This window comes from Nematolebias whitei, chromosome 19 (genome assembly GCF_014905685.2).
Source record: "Nematolebias whitei isolate Nwh7 chromosome 19, NemWhi1, whole genome shotgun sequence".
NCBI classification, from domain to species: domain Eukaryota; kingdom Metazoa; phylum Chordata; class Actinopteri; order Cyprinodontiformes; family Rivulidae; genus Nematolebias; species Nematolebias whitei.
In genome coordinates, this window is record NC_056516.1 from 20032352 (window position 1) to 20053551 (window position 21200).

Consider the following 21200-nt stretch of genomic DNA (forward strand, 5'->3'; position numbering starts at 1 on the left):
GTATGTTTTAGGAAACCCCATTAATTAATGCAGGATTGGCTATCTGTATATGGATGTGTTTGAACATATGATTGTACCAGATGAGGAAAATAGCTCAAAAAATAATTTATCTTGTTTTAAAAACATATTCCTTTGCAATTAAGATTTCCCAAACCTGTGCAAAAAAATACCCGAGTCGAATTTCAAAGACTAGTCATTCTAAAAAAAATACCTTGGCTGTCATTCTAAAAAGTTATTGGTGCATAAAGGCAAACATTTCCCATTTCCCACACGACATCCTGAAAACGTTTTTTTGCTGAGCCACTTGGAAGTCTCATGCGATCCACCAGACACAGTGACTACTGAAGTAGTTTCAAGCAAAATATTGTATATGGAGTTTTCTTTATTTCTGTCAGTAGTTAATGTGTGTGTGTGCTTTGTGAGTCAAAATCAGGCTGTTGGCGGACCCTTGCTGTGTCAGTGATGGTAATAGTTTGCCAGAACCTTAGGGGAGCTGCTCAGCAGGATGCTGTGTGTGTTTGCGTGCACATATCAGCAGGGAAGGGTAGAGCAGGCCCCACAGTGCATGTCTCAACAGCCAAGTCATCAACCCTTTTAATCCAGCCCAGCAGGGATGTGTTTGTGTTTTTGACAGTTCTTGTGTGTGTCTGTGCATTTGAAGAACTTCAGGAGAACTGCTGTCACAAAGTTGGTTTTGTTATCCTCTGAGGCAATACAGAACACATTATAAAAACATACCCCTACCAGGCTAGATTCCTCAGTATTGACTGGGATAGTATAATGAAGACTTTCTTTTGTTTGAGTCATGCTGATTCTGTTGAGGTTATTTAAAGATGCTTCCAAATATGTTCAATGCTCATACCAATCTGACCACATCATCTTTTGTTTTGTCTTCTCTTTCTGCAGGACGAATGTCATAGGATGAACACTGCTGGTGGGGTGTGTCTGTCTGTGCTGTCCTTCCTCCTGGCTCTGGCTGGGGCCCTGGCTGCTCTGTCTGCCCTCGCTACAGCTCCTCTCTCTGCCCTAGCTGAGGCTGCCCATGGGGCTGCTGATAGCATTCTCAGCACTAGGGCAGACACGGGCCCCTCACCCATCTCTTCTCCATGCTCCAGCCTTGTAGCAGGGGTGCTCTATGGCTCTTTCTCCCTAAAAGAGCTCTTTCCCACCAGAGCACCTGGTTGTTCGTGGTCCCTGGAAAATCCAGATCCCACAAAGTACTCCCTCTACCTCCGTTTCTCTCGTCATCCTGTCATCTGCCAGACACACTCCCCCATGCTCCTTTCCCTTGACCATCACCAGGCCAATCAAAGTTGCTCCCTTCATTTACAAACAGGCACAGCCAGAGATCAGGAAGTCATTGATCTGTGTGGCAGCCACTCCAACTCAGACAGACCATACTCCTTTCTTCAGTTTGACAAAAACTTTGTTCAGCTGTGTCTAACAAGACATCCTGCTGCAGATGAACCTCAGGTAACCAAGGAATTGTTGGAGCAGAGGCTTGTTGAGGTGTTACTCATAAATAACGAGAACTCCAGTCAGTTCACATGTGGTGTGCTCTGCCGGTGGTTTGAGGAGTGTTTGCGGACAGAACACAATGGCGACTGGGAGGTTTCTGACGGGGATGGTTGCGGGATGACCCAAACAGGATGTATTTGCCCAAATCACAACATTATGGCACCACCTATTCCATTACTCCCAGAGACACCACATAGTTTCAGCAATGGTTCACTGGTTCCTGATGACTGCTGCGTGACTGAACTTCATTCCAACGATGCAATCGCCATAGCACCCAGAGATGTCCGACAAGGTAGGATTACGTTCCTAACAATGCAATGTCTTCAGAGCTGCTTTTTTCTATTTTTATTATATTACATTTAAACACACTTCTCTGTGCAGATTTTATTTTATTTTTACATACAGTGTAACACAACATGCAATGGCATACATTGTCAATGCACACAATAGCGTATGAAAATCAACAAGGGGATTTTATCTTATGCACAATTGTTTGCATATGTACCCAGCTTTGAGAGACAAACACACAAAGAGTTATTCTTGTTATCCTGGATTTTCATACCACCTCAGGGAGGTCATAATTCTCAGCTTGACAGAGAATTTATGCTTTGGATATTTTGTGTGTTTTGCGTGTTGCCCTTTAATTAAAAAACTCGAGCAGTTCAAAGGAAGCATTTTAAGCCTTCCATCAAAAGGTTAGTTATGCCTGACAGAAATTCAGTCTTTTGATCTATATTTTAGAGATTCCCCGACGTGGGCAAGAGGTGTGGCTCCAATGAAATCAGCCCACATGATTGTGTGTTGACTTCATGTGCGCACCAGATAATCTGTTTACAGAGTTAAGACAAGATCAGATGTGACACCCAAGCACAAATATACAAATATCTCAATAAGTTGAACACGGAGCAGATAATCCATTTACAATCCACATGTTTGCATGAATGCATACCATATTAATCCTTTTGTAGCTGTAAGCTACGTAGATAAATGCTTTATCAAAACAAAAATGTAACAAGAGCTTGCACTTAGGCTCTCTTGATAATTTCTTTTCATTGTTACTAACAGGTTTCTTTTTTTTTTCTAATGCAATTACATTAGATGAATGCCAGTGTGAATTGATGTATGCAGTGATATAATGCAGTGTATCTTTTAGTTTGCAAAATTACACACATGGCTAATTTTCCCTTCGGGAGGTAATAAGCGCATAGAGACCACATAGTTGGTTGGAGAGACTTGGCCTGACTACAATACACATAAGGATTCTAGCTAGACTCCAGCCTTGCAGACATGAACACTATTTTTATCTGAAGTTTACTACACTAGTGATTCATATTATCATTAAATAACCTTAAAGTGAAGAAATGAAGGGCCACAAAATAGCTCAGGCCTCTCTTGTAAATGAGTCCCCAAGGCTAAATGGGATTAACCTGTATAAATAAAGGTTGAATTAATGGTTAGGGAAATACAGTTTTTATTATTTTATAATTTTATGTATTTATTCATCAAACTATGGCAGAAAAGGCAACTGCATAAACAAATGTGCTTAGTGCTTTGGTAATAATAAACCATTCAATGACTCAAATATGGTGGATTTCTTGCATGTTGATTAACAATTTATACAATATGTTATCACCCATTACTTTAAATTAAAACTTCAAATGTAATATATTTTTTGCACATTTATATCATCTTGAACATGCCAAGATAGATAGGAGGGTGACAGTTTGTTGACTGATACTTCATTGATCCAAGAACAATGGTTGCCATCAGGTCAAATCGATGTATTTTTGTGAAGTGGGGTAAGTTTAACAAACAACGTTGTTGTCTCTCAGTTTATTCTCCAATGCCAACTTGATGTGTGTAAGCATATAATTAAGTGTACATCAACTATCAACCTTACAGATTTGCTAAGTACCAAAACGGGTAAGGTGGTTGCTTCATGGCGTCTTTAAGCTGAGAACTTGCAGGTTATGTGTGGAAAAGGCAGACGTCATCTGATAATAATGACAATTCTCAAGCGATCACTGGAAAATAATTGTAGCTGTTGTTACATTTACTAATTTATACATTGACTACATGTATTTAAATGGTAAGGGGATAAACAATACTAATAAATTACAAAATTCTGAGAAAATACACACTATCACTTGGAGTGACGATTAATTTATACTTACAGCAGTTGTACTAATCTAGATTACTGAATAAGTTGTGACATCTGCACGTCTCTGTAAATAACATAAGTTTTGTTGATGAGAAAATTTGATGACAGTTTTTTTTTTCCTTCTAAGTAATCAGTCACTCAGACACATCATTATTATTATTATTATTAATATTATTATTAATATATGGCTGCTAAATCATACCAATCTTCAGTTTTATTTCTGGCACACTTTGACTCACATAAACTACGTTGAAAATGGTTCAAAACTAATAAAATGTACAAAAGCATTGTTCTTGTTTGTATATTACATAACACTCTAGGTCACATGTAGGGATAAAATGTGTGTTGTGTAGATTGTGAATGAACAAATTATTTGCAGAATTTTTTTTTTTTTTTGCACTTAACTAGACACAATGTGCATAAAATAAGAACAAAAATATATACCGTAATGAATAAACAATATTGTCTATAATGTATCTTAAATTATACAGCTCATTCAAAGTGTTTATATATTTATTTATTTTTCTTTGCAGCTGAAGATATCATGGGTTTATGTCCATCAAAGTGACGAGTGTTTAACTTTGACACAGAATCATGTATCCCTTTAAAATATAGATAATCAAATATTCTCTCATTTCCATATAAATTACATATTAAGGGGACATTTGGCCCGAAAATGTCATGCAAATCAACTTTGCTATTGTTGTCCTACTGATAGATAACTATGGGATAATGTTGGCATAATTCTCATTTTTATTTACCTCAGGAATGTCACACATGTACATATATCTTATGCGTGCATAGCTTTATGAATATGAAAGTTCAGTCTGAAATACCAGAGGTTCTAACCAAGATTGCTTTCTTTTTAATAATGTTGGTAGGCTTCATCAAAAATAACAAATAGGTGAAATAAATCGACCTTGTACAGACCTAACTAGGCTTGAAAATGTGTGCATGCACAACACCAGCGTGCTTAAATATTTTATATGGCAGAGAGCACGTTAGGTAAAAGACAAAGAGTTGTTTCACATTTGTTGAACATGTATTTTAATTTCTCTATAAAAGGATGAGCAGTTTTCAATGTACATTTTTGTTTTGCATTGTGGATAATTTGAAAGTGCAAAGGTAAACATATAGCACAAACACGCCCTAAATAATTATGGCAAAACACTTGCATTTATGTGTGACTTCTCTGTTTATATTGCAGGTTTTAGAAATCATATGTCAACCCACTAAAATATTGACATGTTTGATTTTTGACAACTTGACACGTTGAATGGCTCAGTGCTAAATTTGCTTAAAACATGTGAAGAGGTTAAAAATATTACACATAATTCAGATCCACTAATATTTCTGTCAGTCAACAACATGTCCCTCAAGCATATGTGGCACAGTGACATTATAACATGTACAAACTGAGGCCTTGATACACAAAGCTGATTTTGAGTGAAACTGTAGCTTTTCTGCTGCGGTCTATATAAACACAACAACAGCACTTGTTTCCTTTGACACTCAAGCTGTCAAGTCTCAGAATGGAGATTTTTGGGAGACCCCTTGCTATATATATATATATATATATATATATATATATAGTTAAAAAATCCTGTGGAAAAGCAGTGTGAATGCTTCTTGCAGACAAACCTGCTGAAAAACAGCTGACATTATCTAATAAACATCCATAAATCTAGCTGAAAAGGAATAATGAGCCTAAATTAGCAGAAGAGGGCAGAAGTGGAAAATATTTTAAAAAAACAGAAATTTCCCCAAAACAGCTGAATAGTAGCTAAAGAAATGTAGAAAGAAGCTTACATTTCCAAAATGAAGTGAGCTTAGTTGTGCCCACTACCGCTGAAAGAGGCAGAAATTAGCACAGTAAAGTTGAAATTATCTGGAAAAAAACAAAACAAAACAAAAAAAAAAAAACAACTGAATAGTTGCTAGAACAAGCAGAAAGAAGCTTAAATTGCCAGAATTAAGTCGGTAAAGAATTATTTTGCTGAATTAGGCTGAAAAAAAGTTGAATTGGTTGCAAATAATGCAGGATTTGCTGAAAAGGCTGACATTAGCATAAAACAGCTAAATATTAGCTGGAATAGCAGAAGTAGCTGAATTTAGCAGAAATAAGCTGAAATGAGCATAACAAGCTGGAATTAGCAGAAACAAGTTACAAGAAGCACAAAAATGTTACTTAGCCAAATAAAGCTGAAAGGAGCACAAAACAGTAAAAAAAAAAAAAAAAAAAAGCTGAAATTAGCTGAAAGTAGCCAATTATTTTTTATTATTATTATTATTATTATTATTATTATTATTATTATTATTATTATTAGTAGTAGTAGTAGTAGTAGTAGTAGTAGTAGTAGTACACAGTGAAGCTGAAAGAAGCTTAACCGGTTCAAAATATGAAAGTAGCAGTAAAAGTGTGTAGCCAGATTAAATGTTATGAAGGATGGAAAATGAGTTCAATTAATTTTCAATGAAAGCAAACAATGACAGAAAAGGCTAAATATATCAAAAAGCTGAAGTTGCACCAATACCAAAATTCATAGCACCCCCTCTCCTGAATGGACTGAAAGTTTTGATATACGAGTTGCTGAAATGGCACAAAAACTGCGGGAGGAGTTAGATGCTGAAAAATGTATGAAATCATCATGGTTGGAAGAATAATCAATAAAAACAGGATCACTATAGTGTGAATGCTTCTTGAAATTTATTTCAAGAAACAAAAAGGCTGATGTGACAGCAGAACTTACATGGAGGTTGTGAACAAAGAGACACAGAGGAAAACAAAGCAAAAAGGAGGACAATCCACAGACAAAGGAACAGCACAGAGATGCTGAAAATACAGGGACACTAACGAGACATAATGACAAACACCTGGGGTGACTGGGATTGAGGACAGGAGCTGACAAGAAAGAGAACAAACTGGAGAGTATGGGAAACAAGGATTAGAGAAATGACAGGAGAAAACACAGATTCCTACAGAGTGTTGCCAGAAGTATGAAAATACAATTTGGTTTATAATTAAAGTTTGATGGTCACGCCCCCTCCTTTTTTACACTCATTGATAAAGCACAACACTCATTTAGTCTTACAACCTCCCCGCTCAGATGAGACAGTTTGGTTTTAAATACAATATTTTTTAAAGCAACTGCATGGCATGGAAACTACATCGGATTTTATTATCACAGCAATATTCATATAAACACATTTTCTGTTGTTGTTTTGCCTCAATAAACAATACAAAAAAACATAAATGTTTCCAGAGATCATTGTTCTGTAAACAGGGTAAACCACTGTGGATCACTTGCACACATTTCCCTTATAGTGTCACATTTAGATCATTGTGGTTTTGTGATTATTTTTCTTTTAGCAGTAATACACTTTATTTTCCCATTCAAAAATAAAACACAAACTACAAAACTATTTAAATTTATATTGTAGTGAACTAGGCCTGAAGGTCAAAACCTTGACCTAAGGACCATTGGGACAGAATTTATTTGCTTTTTGTTTTTTCCTCTTTGTCCCCTCTTCAGGGGCCGCAACAGCGAGTCATCCTCTTCCATCTCTGTCCTCACTCCAGCTACCTCCATGTCCTCTCTAACTGCATCCATATATATCCACTTTGTTTTCTAAAATGTATATATTTTTTAAATTAATTATTTTATTTTAATTATTGGGGCTGTGGTAGCTTGGTGATCAGTGCTGCGGTCTTGTAATCCTGAGGTTGTGGGTTTGAGCCCAAGTGGTGTCCGGAAGGGCATATGGCATAAAAACAATTGCTAAATCTTTCATGCGAGTCTCCTCATTGTGACAACCAATGAAAAAGGGAGCAGCCAAAATAAATTTACTTATTTTAGTTTAATCTTTATAAAAAATAAAAATAAAAAATAAATGGCAGAATGTAATAATCAAGCCATATTTCGTCTTTGCTTGTTGGCCATAAATAACTGGACATAATATTTACAAATATTATTTGTATCATATTATCGCTTGCTGCAATTTTTTTGTGGGCGATCATGCACTTGCTTGCAATCTGTTACTCATTTTGATTAAGGATTAATTGAAGTGATTCTGAATATTAGCTTAGATTTTTGAAAACAATTCTTATTTGTGAATCATATACAAAAATATTTGGAGCAATAATAATAAATCCCTACAAGCAAATAGTCCATCAATAGTGTAACTAGGATAAGTTTACTGATAGACAGGTTGCTCATGAATGCCAAGGTCTACATTTGAACAACAGTTTCTATATTTTATACCTTGATTCATATACTATCCATCTATCTTTTTTTTTTTTTTTGTATTAAAATACATTTCTCAAGAGTTTAAATAGATGCACTTATGTGACATTTGTGGAAACACCAGCCCTGCTGCTGTCACAGTGAAGGATGATGGATGCCACACTTCCCCGTTTTTTGTCATGATGATTGAGAACCATGGGATGTACAAGGTTAAAGCTGCAATCTCAATCGAGATACAAAGCTTTTTTTTTTTTTTTACTGACAGTGGTTTCAATTCCCAGCTTTTCAGAGAAGGGTAGAAAGCTATAATGTTTAAAATTCCTCTTTGATGATCAATGAAGCCCATTGTGCTCATAAATTTCTGATGTTATGAGTTCTAAAGACACAAGGATGTCTCTGTGTTCTAGACTTATCTCTATACAAAAAATATGCAGGAGACATGATTGTTCTCAATCACTCATTAGTCACATGGAAGGAAATTACACCATCTTGGATGTATTAGGCCATTCATCAAACTGCAATAACTAAAGCTGTCCTTTAATTTAATTACTTGACTTCCACACATTAACATGGGACTGAACGTTTTTGCCACCAATGTGAACAAGAGCTTTTATTTCAGTCCTGTTTATTTTTCTGAGGTTTTTTTATTTTTTATTATTAAGATACATTTTGTAAGATTAGACAATGAATTCAACATTGGTTTGAAATGTGGGAATCATAAAAGACGTGTGATTTAAAAACAATCCAGTAAGCCATTTTAATAAGTGCCAAATGTTGCAACTATGTCAAATGCACCCATAAAGGTGTCACAATCTGGTGTGGTTCAGACCCAAAGGTGCAGGCAGCACGACGACTCGGCAGGTAAAATAAAAATGTTTTAATATAAAGAACACAAAACAGCTGACAGGGCAGCAAACTTACATACGCAGGGATTACTGGGAACTCAGGAGGCAAGAGGTAACAGGAGACAATGCCATTAAACGCATGAACACAAGGACACAGACTTATATACACAAATACACAGGGAGGCAATCACAAACACCTGGACAACATGAGGGTGGAAACAATCAAGGAAATTAACAGAGACCAGGGAGTGTAGGGATGGGACCCGCCACAATGGGGCACCATCCTTACAGTACCCTACCCCCAAGGATGTCCCCTAGCATCCCCAGAACCCCCCCCCCCCCCCCAAAAAAAAAAAAAAAAAAAAAAAACTAGGGCGGGCGGAGGGAGGAACTGCAAGGATGGGGCGCACGAGGAAACACCAGGACAAGAAACCAAAAACTGACAGGACCAGGCCTGAGAACTAAACACATAAAACTAACACAAGGATATATAACAAGTTCAGGTGGGCAGCCAGGAGGCCGTCCAAGACATGGAGCAAACTCAGGGTGGTGGCCGGGAGACCGTCCATCATTGGGTGGGGGATCTGGTGGACGATCCAAAGAAGAGACTACCGAAGAAGCCATAGCTGTCAACACCAGAACTGCAGCTGGATACGAGGGAGCAGGAGCTGCCGCTGGAGACGAGGGTTCAGGGGCCGCCGCTGGAGACGAGAGCGCAGGGCACGTGTGATCCTCCGAGAACATGGACTCGTCAGGAACTGCAGGAGCTGTAAAAACTACGGAGACAGTGGTAGACATGGAAGGCACCACAGGGGCTGCAGTAGTGACGGCCACTGGTGGCAGAGCAGGAGGTGCAGAACATTCTGGAGGCGATGATGGTGTAGGTCAGCGGACCGGCGGATTATATTCAGCACCCGTTGCTCCTCCATCACCATATCGAGGAGCTTTGCCATCTTCGGGTACTGGATTAATCCCGGCAGCCGAAGGAACTCACCCAAGACATCCTATGTTGCAACCCATCTTGCCCGCATGTCGTTGGGGGTGCATACAGTACCCATGAAACACTGTAGAGCCACTGCTCATGCTCCAGGGTGAGCACAGCCAAGGACGGGCAGCCCGCTGGGTCTTTTTATGGTCATGGCATTCTGTCACGATCTGGTGTGGTTCAGACCCAAAATTGAAGGCAGCATGACGACTTGGCAGGTAAAAAAAAAATAACGTTTTAATATAAATAACACAAAATAGCTGACAGGGCAGCAAACTTACATATGCAGGGATCACTGGGAACTCAGGAGGCAAGAGGTAACCGGAGACAATGCCAGGAAACTCATAAACACAAGGACGCAGACCTATATGCACAAATACACAGGGAGGCAATCACAAACACATGGAAGACACGTGGGTGGAAACAAGCAAGGCAATTGACAGGAAGACCAGGGAGTGTAGGGATGGGACCCGCCACAAGGGGGCACCATCCTTACAAAAGGAATAATTTAGATTTTTGAAGTGATTTCTGTGGAAAGTTATGAACAAATATCATTTTAATTGTTGTAGATATTTGATTGACATCAGCATGGAGAAAGAAAAATAACAAATTTCATAGCTCCATGTAATTCGCACAATGCTGCATACAGAGTTTTGGGATTATTTGCAAGAACAAATAACAGTCGTAGCAATGACAGGTAGCAGTTTGCTAGCAGCATGAGACATTTCTAGGATGAAGTTCATAATATTTCTCCTGAAATAACTGTTTATTTTGAAAATGATAAAGATGTAAATAGTTCTAAAATATGCTTTGCAATTACATGTACTGCTAAAATATATTTAGGACTGGAACAGTTTAAAGATGAAAAAACAATCCCTTTGGTTTTGGTCTTACTCAGACTTGCTGATAGCTTAATTTGTCAGAATTTAACAACAGTTTTTAAACTGAAACTCTTCAAAGAACACTCTTCTTAAACTATTTAATGCTCATAACTTTTCAACAGGGGGCAGCACGGTGTCACAACTGGTAGAGCTGCTGCCTCTCAGCGAGAAGGCCTTTCTGGGTGGAGTTTGCATGTTCACTCTGTGCATGCGTGGGTTTTCTCCAGGTACTCTGGTTTTCTCCCACAGACCAAAAACATGCATGCTAGTCTGACTGGTAACTCTAAATTGTCCCTAGGTGTGAGTGAGAGAGTGAATGGTTGTTTGTCTCATTTGTCTCTGTGTCCCTATGATGGACTTGCGACCCCGTCCAGGGTGTACCCCACCCCTCACACAGTGATTGCTGGACATGGGCATGGGCAACCCCATGACCCAAAATGGAAGAATCGGGTGAAAGAGAAAGGGGTTTTTTTGTTTGTTTTTTTCTTGGTGAATAATCTAAAGGTCAAAGAGATTGCAAGTTGACATCAGTGAAATGCATTCCCTCACACAGAGGACATTGCACTTAAATTGCTCTTGCATTACTTAAGATACCTCAGTGTGGTCCAGGTTTCTTTTTTTTTATTATTATTTTAAATTTTATTTAGCTTTAAAATATCACTATAAAGAAAATCCATCCATCCATTAGCTTTTACCCACTTCTTCCTTTTACGGTTGCATAGAGTCACTGGTGCCCATGTCCAGCAATCACTGTACAAAAGGCAGGGGACACCCTGGACAGGTACCCAGTCCATCACTGGGACACATAGAGACAAATGAGACAAACAAGCATTGCTTTTCTTACTCACACCTAGGGACAATTTAGAGTTACCAATCAGCTTAACATGCATGTTTTTGGTCTGTGGGAGGAAACCGGAGTACCTGGAGAAAACCCACGCATGCACAAGAGAACATGCAAACTCCACCCAGAAAGGCCCCCGGACTGGGATTTTATCCAGGGTGGCCTGCTCGCTGAGAGGCAACAGCTCTACCAACTGCTCTACCGTGCTGCCCTATGAAGAAAATATTAATAAAAAAAAATGTGCTTTTAGGGGTTACTGTTGATTCACACATCAACATTTTATTTTGACATTATTTATACGTTTACTGTACTTTATAATAAAATGTAGCTGTTCACCTGTTAAAATAATAAAAATAATAATAATATTATATATAATAGTGTACTTTATCACTGCATTGTAAGTATCTACAACTAATATTATATCCTATGAAAATAGATTTACAAACATGTATTGTGTTTACAAGGTAGTAACTTTGTTTGCAATGTTTAATATAACAACTCTAAGCCTAATGTATAGGTGAGCAGATTGGTCTCACTATTTGGCAATAAACTGGTCTGTTGTCTCTCTGTCACCCTTAGTTAATGCTTAATAAACAATTATTTATGATTTATGAAATGTTAATAGAGGAATTTATAACATATCTATAAACCATTTATTAGCCATGTTTAAGGGGTTTAAAGTGGTACTGACATTTTAATCTTCTTTGTTAATTAGGAAAAATATAATTGTGTGATTTATGTATCCATTGAGTGTGTATTTTGTAGCATGTGTGAGAAGTGTTTTATTTTTATTTTATTATTTTTTTTCTCACACTGAGTTAGCACTTGGTACATACAGGTGTTTTGATAACCCTTAACTCTACCAAATCATGTGCAGACACAGTGAAAAAGGCACAAACACACACATACGCCATTGCTTTTGACAAAGAGTAATTGCAGGCTGCAGAACACAATTGCCGCGGTGATTTTTCCCTAAAAAATGATGTAGCAAAACTGTGTGTAAAAAAAATAAATAAAATAAAATAAAAAATCAACTCAGGTTGACTGTGGAAACAGAATTAGTATTCTGTGCTCCTCAGCTATAGCTCCCTCACCCAGCACTGAGCCCCTTTATGCTCCAGAAGAGGTCTTTAGACACACACACAAAGGCACATCCATTTCTTTTCCCTCCACAGATCACTTTTCATCACAGTGGATTGGTTTTCATCACATGAGCCAACTTCCCGTGGATGTCATTAAAAATGTAATAAATCAAGGTAAACTAAAAAAATATGGAGTGTATCTTCCAATAAATGCACTTGTTTGTCCAGCTGCATTGTGCACTGCTAACATTTTACCTGGAAGTTATTTATGTTTTTAAGTTTTGCGATGCATTTTTCACAGTAAGCTTCCTTGTCCAGAAAATGGTAAAACAGTCTCCAAAGTCACACACATCTATCCTAAAATGTCCTCACATTTAAGTGGCTTCCTTTAGCAAAATCATATAAAATATGTATGTTTTCAGTGTAGTTTGATATAAAGAGTAAATATAAAGCCATATTGATTGGAAAAAAAAAGTGCAGCACATCCTCTAGTTTAGGGATGAGTCTTTGACTCAATTAAAGGTATTACATTGTCTCAGTGTTAGGTTCACAATCAATGGTAGGAAGGAGATGAAACAATAAATTGGGGCATTGTTGTGGTAATTAGAGGGATGCTACTTTATGTACTGACAAAGGAGCTCAGATGAAATGCACACCAATTTACTGGTCTGTCTGTGTCAGCCATTGTCTGTAGTAATAAGAAATTAATGATGGCAGAAAGTATATGATCCTAGGTACAAGAAGCTGAAATGAAATTATATCATAGTGTGGCTGGGCCCTAGCCTAGAGCCTAGCCTAGGTAGCTTTTGAGATAGGGAGAGGATTGCCATCATCTGGAACAAAAGAGGAATAGAGCCCCTGCTCCTATGCATCAGAATCAACTGCTGAGGTGGTTCAGTCATTTGATTACCATGCCTCCTGGCTGCATTCATTTTAAGATGTGTTGGTTAAATATGTCTAGAAGAGCACCCCAGTACAAATCCATCCATCCATTCATCCATCCATTATATTTCGCTCATTCCAAAGTCGGGTCGCGGGGGGAGCAGCTTCATCAGGGAAGCCCAGACATCTATTTCCAAAGCCACCTCTTCCAGCACTTCAGAGAGGACAGCAAGGTATGCCCAGGCCAACTAAGAGACATAGTCTCTCCATCGTGTCCTGTGTCTTCTCCGGGGTCTCCTTCCAGTTGGACATGCCCACAGCACCTCCCTAGGGATGCACCCAGGAAGCATCCTTACCAGATGCCCAAACCACCTCAACTTGCTCCTTTCAATGTGGAGGAGCAGCGGTTCTAGTCCAGGTCTCTCCCAGATAACTGAACTTCTCAAACTATCGCTAAGAGTCCAGCTACCCTACAGAGGAAACTCATTTTAACCACCTGTATCCACAATCACATTCTTTCAGTCACTACCCAGAGTTCATGACCATAGGTGAGGGTAGGAAAGTAGAATGACTGGTAAACAGATAGATTTGCCTTACAGCTCAGCCCTCTCTTCACCACAACAAACCAGCACTGAGTCCACAATACTGTAGACACTGCACCAGTCTGTCTGTCAATCTCATGCACCATTCTTTCCTCACTCATGAACAAAACACTAAGATACTCAAACTCTTCCACACCTCACCCTCGACCTAAAGAGAGCAATCCACCCCTTTGCAACTGAGGACCATGACCTCAGATTAAAAAGGCTTTGGATTTAAAAATCATTCCACCATTCCATGCTGAAATAATTACATATTATTTTTTAGCCTGGGAACACTTCAATGATGTCAAAGGTCAGTTGAAGTGTACCACCGGAGAGTATGACATCTTGGTTCTCTACTTTTGATTAGCAGTTAAAATGGCTGAAAAGATGGGAAAAAAGTTCACTATACAGCAGTACAATCATATCTCACCAAACATTAGCTTGAGGCTCAGCTCAATGGAACAATGGAAGGTTAATATGTTTTACTCATGAGCAGATGAGCTGCATTTTTAAATAAACTGACACTACTTTCATTTAACTACTGTAGGTGATCTGTTGGGACAGATTGTTTCTTTATGGTGTCATTAGGTGTTTTCTCAAAAGGAACAGATGCATTTTGGGACCCCTCTATTGAGTGTCTCGATTTGAATTTTGAATTTAATGTTGAAATGTGCAGCACGGTGGCGCAACTGGTAGAGCTGCTGCCTCTCAGCGAGCAGGTCCCTGGTTCAAACCCCGGTCCAGGGGCCTTTCTGGGTGGAGTTTGCATGTTCTCTCCGTGCATGCGTGGGTTTTCTCCGGGTACTCCGGTTTCCTCCCACAGTCCAAAAACATGCATGTTAGGCTGATTGGTAACTCTAAAAATTGTCCCTAGGTGTGAGTGAGAGAGTGAATGGTTGTTTGTCTCGTTTGTCTCTGTGTGTCCCTGTGATGGACTTGCGACCCGTCCAGGGTGTACCCCGCCCCTCGCACAGTGATTGCTGGACATGGGCACCAGCGACCCCCGTGACCCAAAAATGGAATAAGCGGGTAAAGAAAATGGATGGATGGATGGATGGATGTTGAAATGTGGTGGAAGGGGGCAAGAACAAAGCCAACTCTTTCAGAACTTGAGCAGATTTGAGCTGCTAAAGACTTTGAAGATTTAACTGAGACCATAAGAAGGTAGTCAGGTCACTCCTAGAATGCAAGTTGCCAAAACAAATCTATGAAACAAAAGAAACTGAGCTGAGGGATTTTCTTCCACAATCTTAAGAAGCAGATTAAAATGTACTAGCAAAAGTTTACTGGACACACAATTCTAAATGTGGTGGAACATAATAGCAATCTGACTACACACTTCCACTATTTTAATGTCTGTTATCAGTGGTTATAGTGTTTCTGCTGAGTTTGCTCCACACCTCTTGTTTCAAACATGTTCAAGCAAAGCATATGATGGCAAGAAACTAAGACAACCTTTGCTGGAGTGAGTTTTAATAAGATGGTTAAACAAAATAAACCATGGTGAACTTCTCCAAATATAGTTGGTCCTGTTTACCCCTTCTACCTACCAGTAATGAGTCACAGCAGCACCATGCTTTCTTTTGCAAACTGATTCAAACATGAGGATTCTGTTGCTTGTGGTATCACATATCTCTGTTTGGACTTTTATGTCAGTCAGGTTATATTGACTGTGGCATCTCAGCTAATGTGATCAAAATAAACTGTTTTAAATCTGTGACTTATTTTATTGAAAGCATATGAGGTGACCACATTTTGAAACTTCAAAACTGATGTTTCAAAATGAAAACAAACAAACAATCCAAAATTAAGTTACACACACACACACACACACATATATATATATATATATATATATATATATATATATTAGGAAAATATTCAAAATGTAATGAAAAATTATACGTTTCTGCCAAGATACAACCAAAATTGATTTTGTTCAACAGACATTTTAATGCTTTAAGTTATTTAGAAATCTAAATAATTCATTAAAAAAAAAAAAAAAAAAAAACATTTTCTGATGTTTGCATGTGAAAGTTTCAAGTTCAAGTTTCTTTATTGTCATTCACATCACATGTGGTTTATGAGGTGGGACGGGATTGTGTACTGCACCAGGTCCCAGTTACAACCAAAAATAGCAAAAATATAATGTATGAAGAGAAACAGTATATAAGGATCTAAGATGTAAACTAAGTTATACGCTAAACAAGCGCTAAATGAGACGCTAAAAGATTTAAGATATACACAAAACACGAATAATGTAAAATAATATGGTGTATTAAACAGCAGCCCGAACATGAGTCTGTAGTGAGCAAATGGGTATGAATACAGCAGCATGAGATAATCAGCAGCAGGAGATAATCAGCAGCATGGATAATCAGCAACACATATAAGTCACATATCACCAATTAAAGTGACATTACAGTGTTTTTTTTTTTTTTTTTCTTTCTTTACAGCTTTACAGTGATATTCATGGTTAGGGATTCATGAGTCTAACAGTTTCAAGGTAGAAGCTGTTCCTCAGTCTACTAGTTCTACACTTTATGCTCCTCAACCTTCTTCCTGAGGGGAACGGGGCACAAAATGTGTGTTCTGGATGAGTGGGGTCCTTCATGATGCAGGTCGCCCTCTTCATGCTTCTGGAGGTGTGATGGTGGGGAGCCTGACTCCACCAGACTTCTGTGTAGTCTTCACCACTCTCTGCAAAGCTTTCCTTTCTGCAGCTGTGCAGCCTCCATGCCACACGTTGACACTGGAGCACAGGATGCTCTCCAGTGCACACCTGTAGGATGTGAGGACTGAGCTTCCCAGTCCAGCCTGAAGTAGAGTCGCTGATGTGCTTTCTCTCTCTGACTCTCTGACTCTGATTTGATCAGGCTGGTAGTGTTGTTTCCCCAGCTGAGGTTGTCATTTAGGTGTACACCCAAGTACTTGTAGCTGGAAACCACTTCCACTGCAGATCCTCCTATGATGTGTTTGTTCCTTCTGATATCCACAATTATTTCCTTTGTCTTCTTCACATTGATGTGAAGGTTGTTTTTCCTGCACCAGCTCTCCAGGTGTCCCACCTCCTGTAGCTGGACTCATCAGTTTGCAATGTGTCCCACCACTGATGCATTGTCTGCAAACTTTACAATATGACAGCCTGGATAGGTAGGTGCACAGTCATATGTGAGCAGAGTGAACAGGAGGGGGCTCAACACACAGCTCTATTTCCAATAGTGATATGTTCATAGCTCAAGTTATCTGCTTTTATGTGACACTTTGGTTTTATGGTGACATGTAGTCATGCAGTTCCTGGTAAATGTGTGTCAAAAAATGCTTTAGAGTTGTTTGTTACAGTTTGTTTGTATGCCAATTTTGCTTCTCTGTTCGTTTTAGTTAAGTCAGTGACATATGAAACTTATTACATTGCTATTGTTATAAGCAGGTTGACAGAATTAATGCCATAAATGATCAAAAGGCCATACTGTAAATTATCATTTTAGAAATAACCAGAGGTCAATACTCGCATATTAACACATTTTTAGCATATTTTAAATTACCCATAGAAATATGCATAAAGCAGTGTGTTCTAATTTATTTGTACAATTCTAAAATTCAGTTTGCAGTTTTTTCACTGCTGATATTATGCATCCCTGATTATGTTAATTCACTTTATTTATGTTTTGTACCAGTACAATTATTCTCAGGGCACTATAACAAAATAAATACATAAGACCGAATATTAACTTCAACTCAATTATAACCAGTTTAATCCACATATAGTATAACACAGCCAGCATTAGTAGTTTACTTAAAGAAAAGGACATTTAAGAGAGGCTCAACTTGATGAAAATAACATGCAGTTGGTGGACGTACAGAGAAAGTATTTAAAGAGAGTACTTTGCAGCCAGGTATGATATTCACGCTCTAAATGTCTTACAAACCATAGAGGATTGAACTGGTTGAAGGTATGGAATGAGGAGGTTGGCACATCATCCTCTCTTCATTTAATGAAACTTCTATGATGTGAAGTGGTGGACAGCAGCCTGGGCAGAGAGGAAGGGTGTTTCAAACAGAGAGTGGATGTGTGGAATGACGTGTGAAGAGACAAATCCAAGGGGATGTAGTTAAGGTACCAGTGGGCCAAATTAGCTAACCTTAAAGAGAATTCCCCAAATACATCTGCCATTTGAGAGTGTGCATTTGTGTTTGTATGTGGAAAGAAGGAACAATTGTGAGGGTGTATGATGTGTGTGAACGAGTGGATGACAGAAAGCCTCGCAGCTACGATGTGTCTCCAAAGGCTCTTGCAGTTCTAAAGCAATTCAGAGATAATGGAATACTGAGATATATTACCCACCCCCCATACACATATACACTCACAGACACACACTAACATAGTTTATATCACACTCTGGCCCACTGACTCTCAGTCAAGCTCCACTGACTTCATGTGATCGATTAACTGCAGAAAATAGACAGGCATCCCACAGTGCACCTGTGCCCTCGGTGATGTGACACTGTTGCTGCGGGCCTGATTTTCAATGTGTGACTGTGATGCATTTGTTTTAAAATCCAGTTTTGCTCAGATGACAGCATCAGGACATACACACCTCTGTGACAGATTTGACCTTTCGTGTGTGTGAACTTTTGTCTGACCTGGTTTGAAAAATGAAGAAAACAAAAAAAGAAAGAAAAAAGATGAGGATAAATAATTATTTATCTATACATCTATCCATCCATTCATCCATCCATCCACAAACTTAAGGAAGAGTTTGAGTCCTTCTGAAGCAGGGTCTGGTAGAACAGTTATGAGCATTAAATATTTTACTTAAAGTAGATTGCTTTATGAAGAGTATATGTAACAAAAAAAAAAAAAAAAATATATATATATATATATATATATATATATATATATATATATATATAATTTTTTGTGTGTGTGTGTGTGTGTAATGTCACTGCTCACTGATTTGAAACGCATGCATCAATGTTTTGGCAAGGATGAATTTCTGTGTGGGGAAAAAAAAAAAAAAAAGTGGTGTCACCCAGTTTGGAGCTTGCTTTGATTTACTCAGCCATGTGTGTGGAGTGAGTGAAGGTTCACCTGAATGAAAATATAAATGTTTTTCTTTGCACCATTGCTTTGCACAGGCAGACAGCTGTGAATCACTGTGTAATTCTGGATCCAACAGAACGATAGGCTGCAAACCTCCTGCCAACAACAGACTGAATCTATGGACTTTGGGCCTTTGGATAGTTGAACCCATCAAATAAATGCCTCCATGTTTTTTGCCAATTACCACTCAAGACTTCTTACTGACTCAATGATGGTTTGTAAATCAGTGACATATGTACAATGGGTTTTGAGATTCAAAGTAAAATCAGAATCATGTGGACACAAATGTCCTTATTTTACAAGACAATATTTTTATTACAAGTGGTAAGAATGATTAGAAGGAAAATGCTGTAGTTATAGCCATTCAGCTGTCTCACTGACAAACCTGTCTTGTGGAGATTCCTGTGAGTAAATGTAATAAATGCATCGTCTCTGCTGAATGTATTCTCATACCACTGAGGCTTAAGAAAAGCAGTAAATTAATTATCCATTCTCCTAAAACACATTAATGCAGTTTATTCTAATTTTTATCTTCAAGGAAGGCTAGAAACGATCTTCTTTTATGACCTTTGGTGGTACATTGCTGTAATCGTAACTACCGGTACTGGTATAATCAAGACATGTTACAGGAGTTTTTACTCTGGCGTTTTTGTGGACACAATACTCTTGCAAATTTGCTAGTTGTAAGTAATTCATACATAATGTCACTACTGTAAAGTTTATTCAATACAGTGTCAGTTTTCAAAAATGCAAGATTATCTAACTGCAGCAGAAATCAACAGTACTTTTAAGATGTTATAATTTAGTGTTTGTTCGTCCTTAAGAATCACTCATTATTTGGTGCTAGAGAAATGTGAGTAAATGACGCTAGTCCTATGGCAAAGACAGCTGTGATTGCATGTGGCATTCCTACAAATCAGCCATGCAAAGTTCCATGGGCTAAGCCACCTGAGCCCACAGCAGCTGCTCTTTGTGTGCATTTGATTCTGCACTAGCATGCTCATCATGGCTGCTTCCCTGACACTAAACATGCCACCTGGATCTACTTGCCAGAGCTACAGAGAAGACTTACGGCAGCAGTGTAATCACCTCTCGGTACAGGGCTGTGACTTGGTGCATGTGGAACCTGTCACCTTAGAGGTGGAATGATACTGAAGTGTCACCCGGGCTGACAATCATCAGTTATGTAATGCCCATCTGAATGTGCCATAGGTGCAGCTTTCGTCCATTTTAAGAAGTGAGCTGATGGTATTGTCACCAGCAGAGACATATTGAGACAGACAGAAGGGGGTTATTGATACCAGGCAGGAAGGGGTATGACAGATCGCCTGCCATTATGTAAATTATTTTTTATACATTGCACTGCGAAGGCAAGATACATTTCCATGCTGTCGCCTCAGCGCATTTAAGTTCAGCGAACATGCAAGGCTGTGCATTTATGCGGCTCTTCTTGATGCATGATAGATCCTTGCTTTACTTTCTGGCTGTCACCCACACCTTCTGTAGGGGTCCTTACGATGTCCTTCATGATAAGTGCAACAGGAACACTCTTTCCCATGAAATGTCTTCTCTGGGGACCTCATTTGTGTTCATCTGGCTTGACGTGAGGGGAATCTGTTTGCCAGACCTAGCCGCATATGACAGACATGCCTATTTATTCTAATACACAAAGGGAAGCTTCCCAAAAGCACACACATATATGCATCCCTACTGACTTTATAAACTGTGGAACATTACTGACCACTGGTCTGGAGAGGATAGATTGACTGATGGGTTTCTGATCATTTTTTTTTTTTTTTTTAAGTACTAGAGCAGTTGGAATGCAGTTTTTAAATAGTTACTTTTTGTCCTGACATAACAGTATTTTTAATCAATATATGTTTATTTTGTCTAAAGAGAAGCAACAGTCCACTCACTTCATAGTCTCTAATGCATTTATGTGTATTTTTTCCACTTTGTAATAAATCACTGTACAGTTGGACAGATGTTTTGAAAGTAGCCCCATTCATCAAATAAATTAGTTGTTTTTAGATTTTTTTTTTCCTGTTATTTAATTGATTGTCTCAGTAATGG

At 38.5% G+C, this 21200-nt stretch overlaps 1 protein-coding gene across 1 annotated transcript in view; it reads left to right on the forward strand.

The window, feature by feature from the left end:
* Positions 1 to 921: 921 nt before the first annotated feature.
* The window catches only part of LOC119426096 (adhesion G protein-coupled receptor B2), a 121935-nt gene continuing 101656 nt past the window's right edge, over positions 922 to 21200 (forward strand). The window contains exon 1 of the mRNA XM_037693654.1: positions 922 to 1810. Coding sequence (XP_037549582.1) covers positions 922 to 1810 — 889 coding nt within the window. The remainder of the gene's footprint in view (positions 1811 to 21200) is intronic.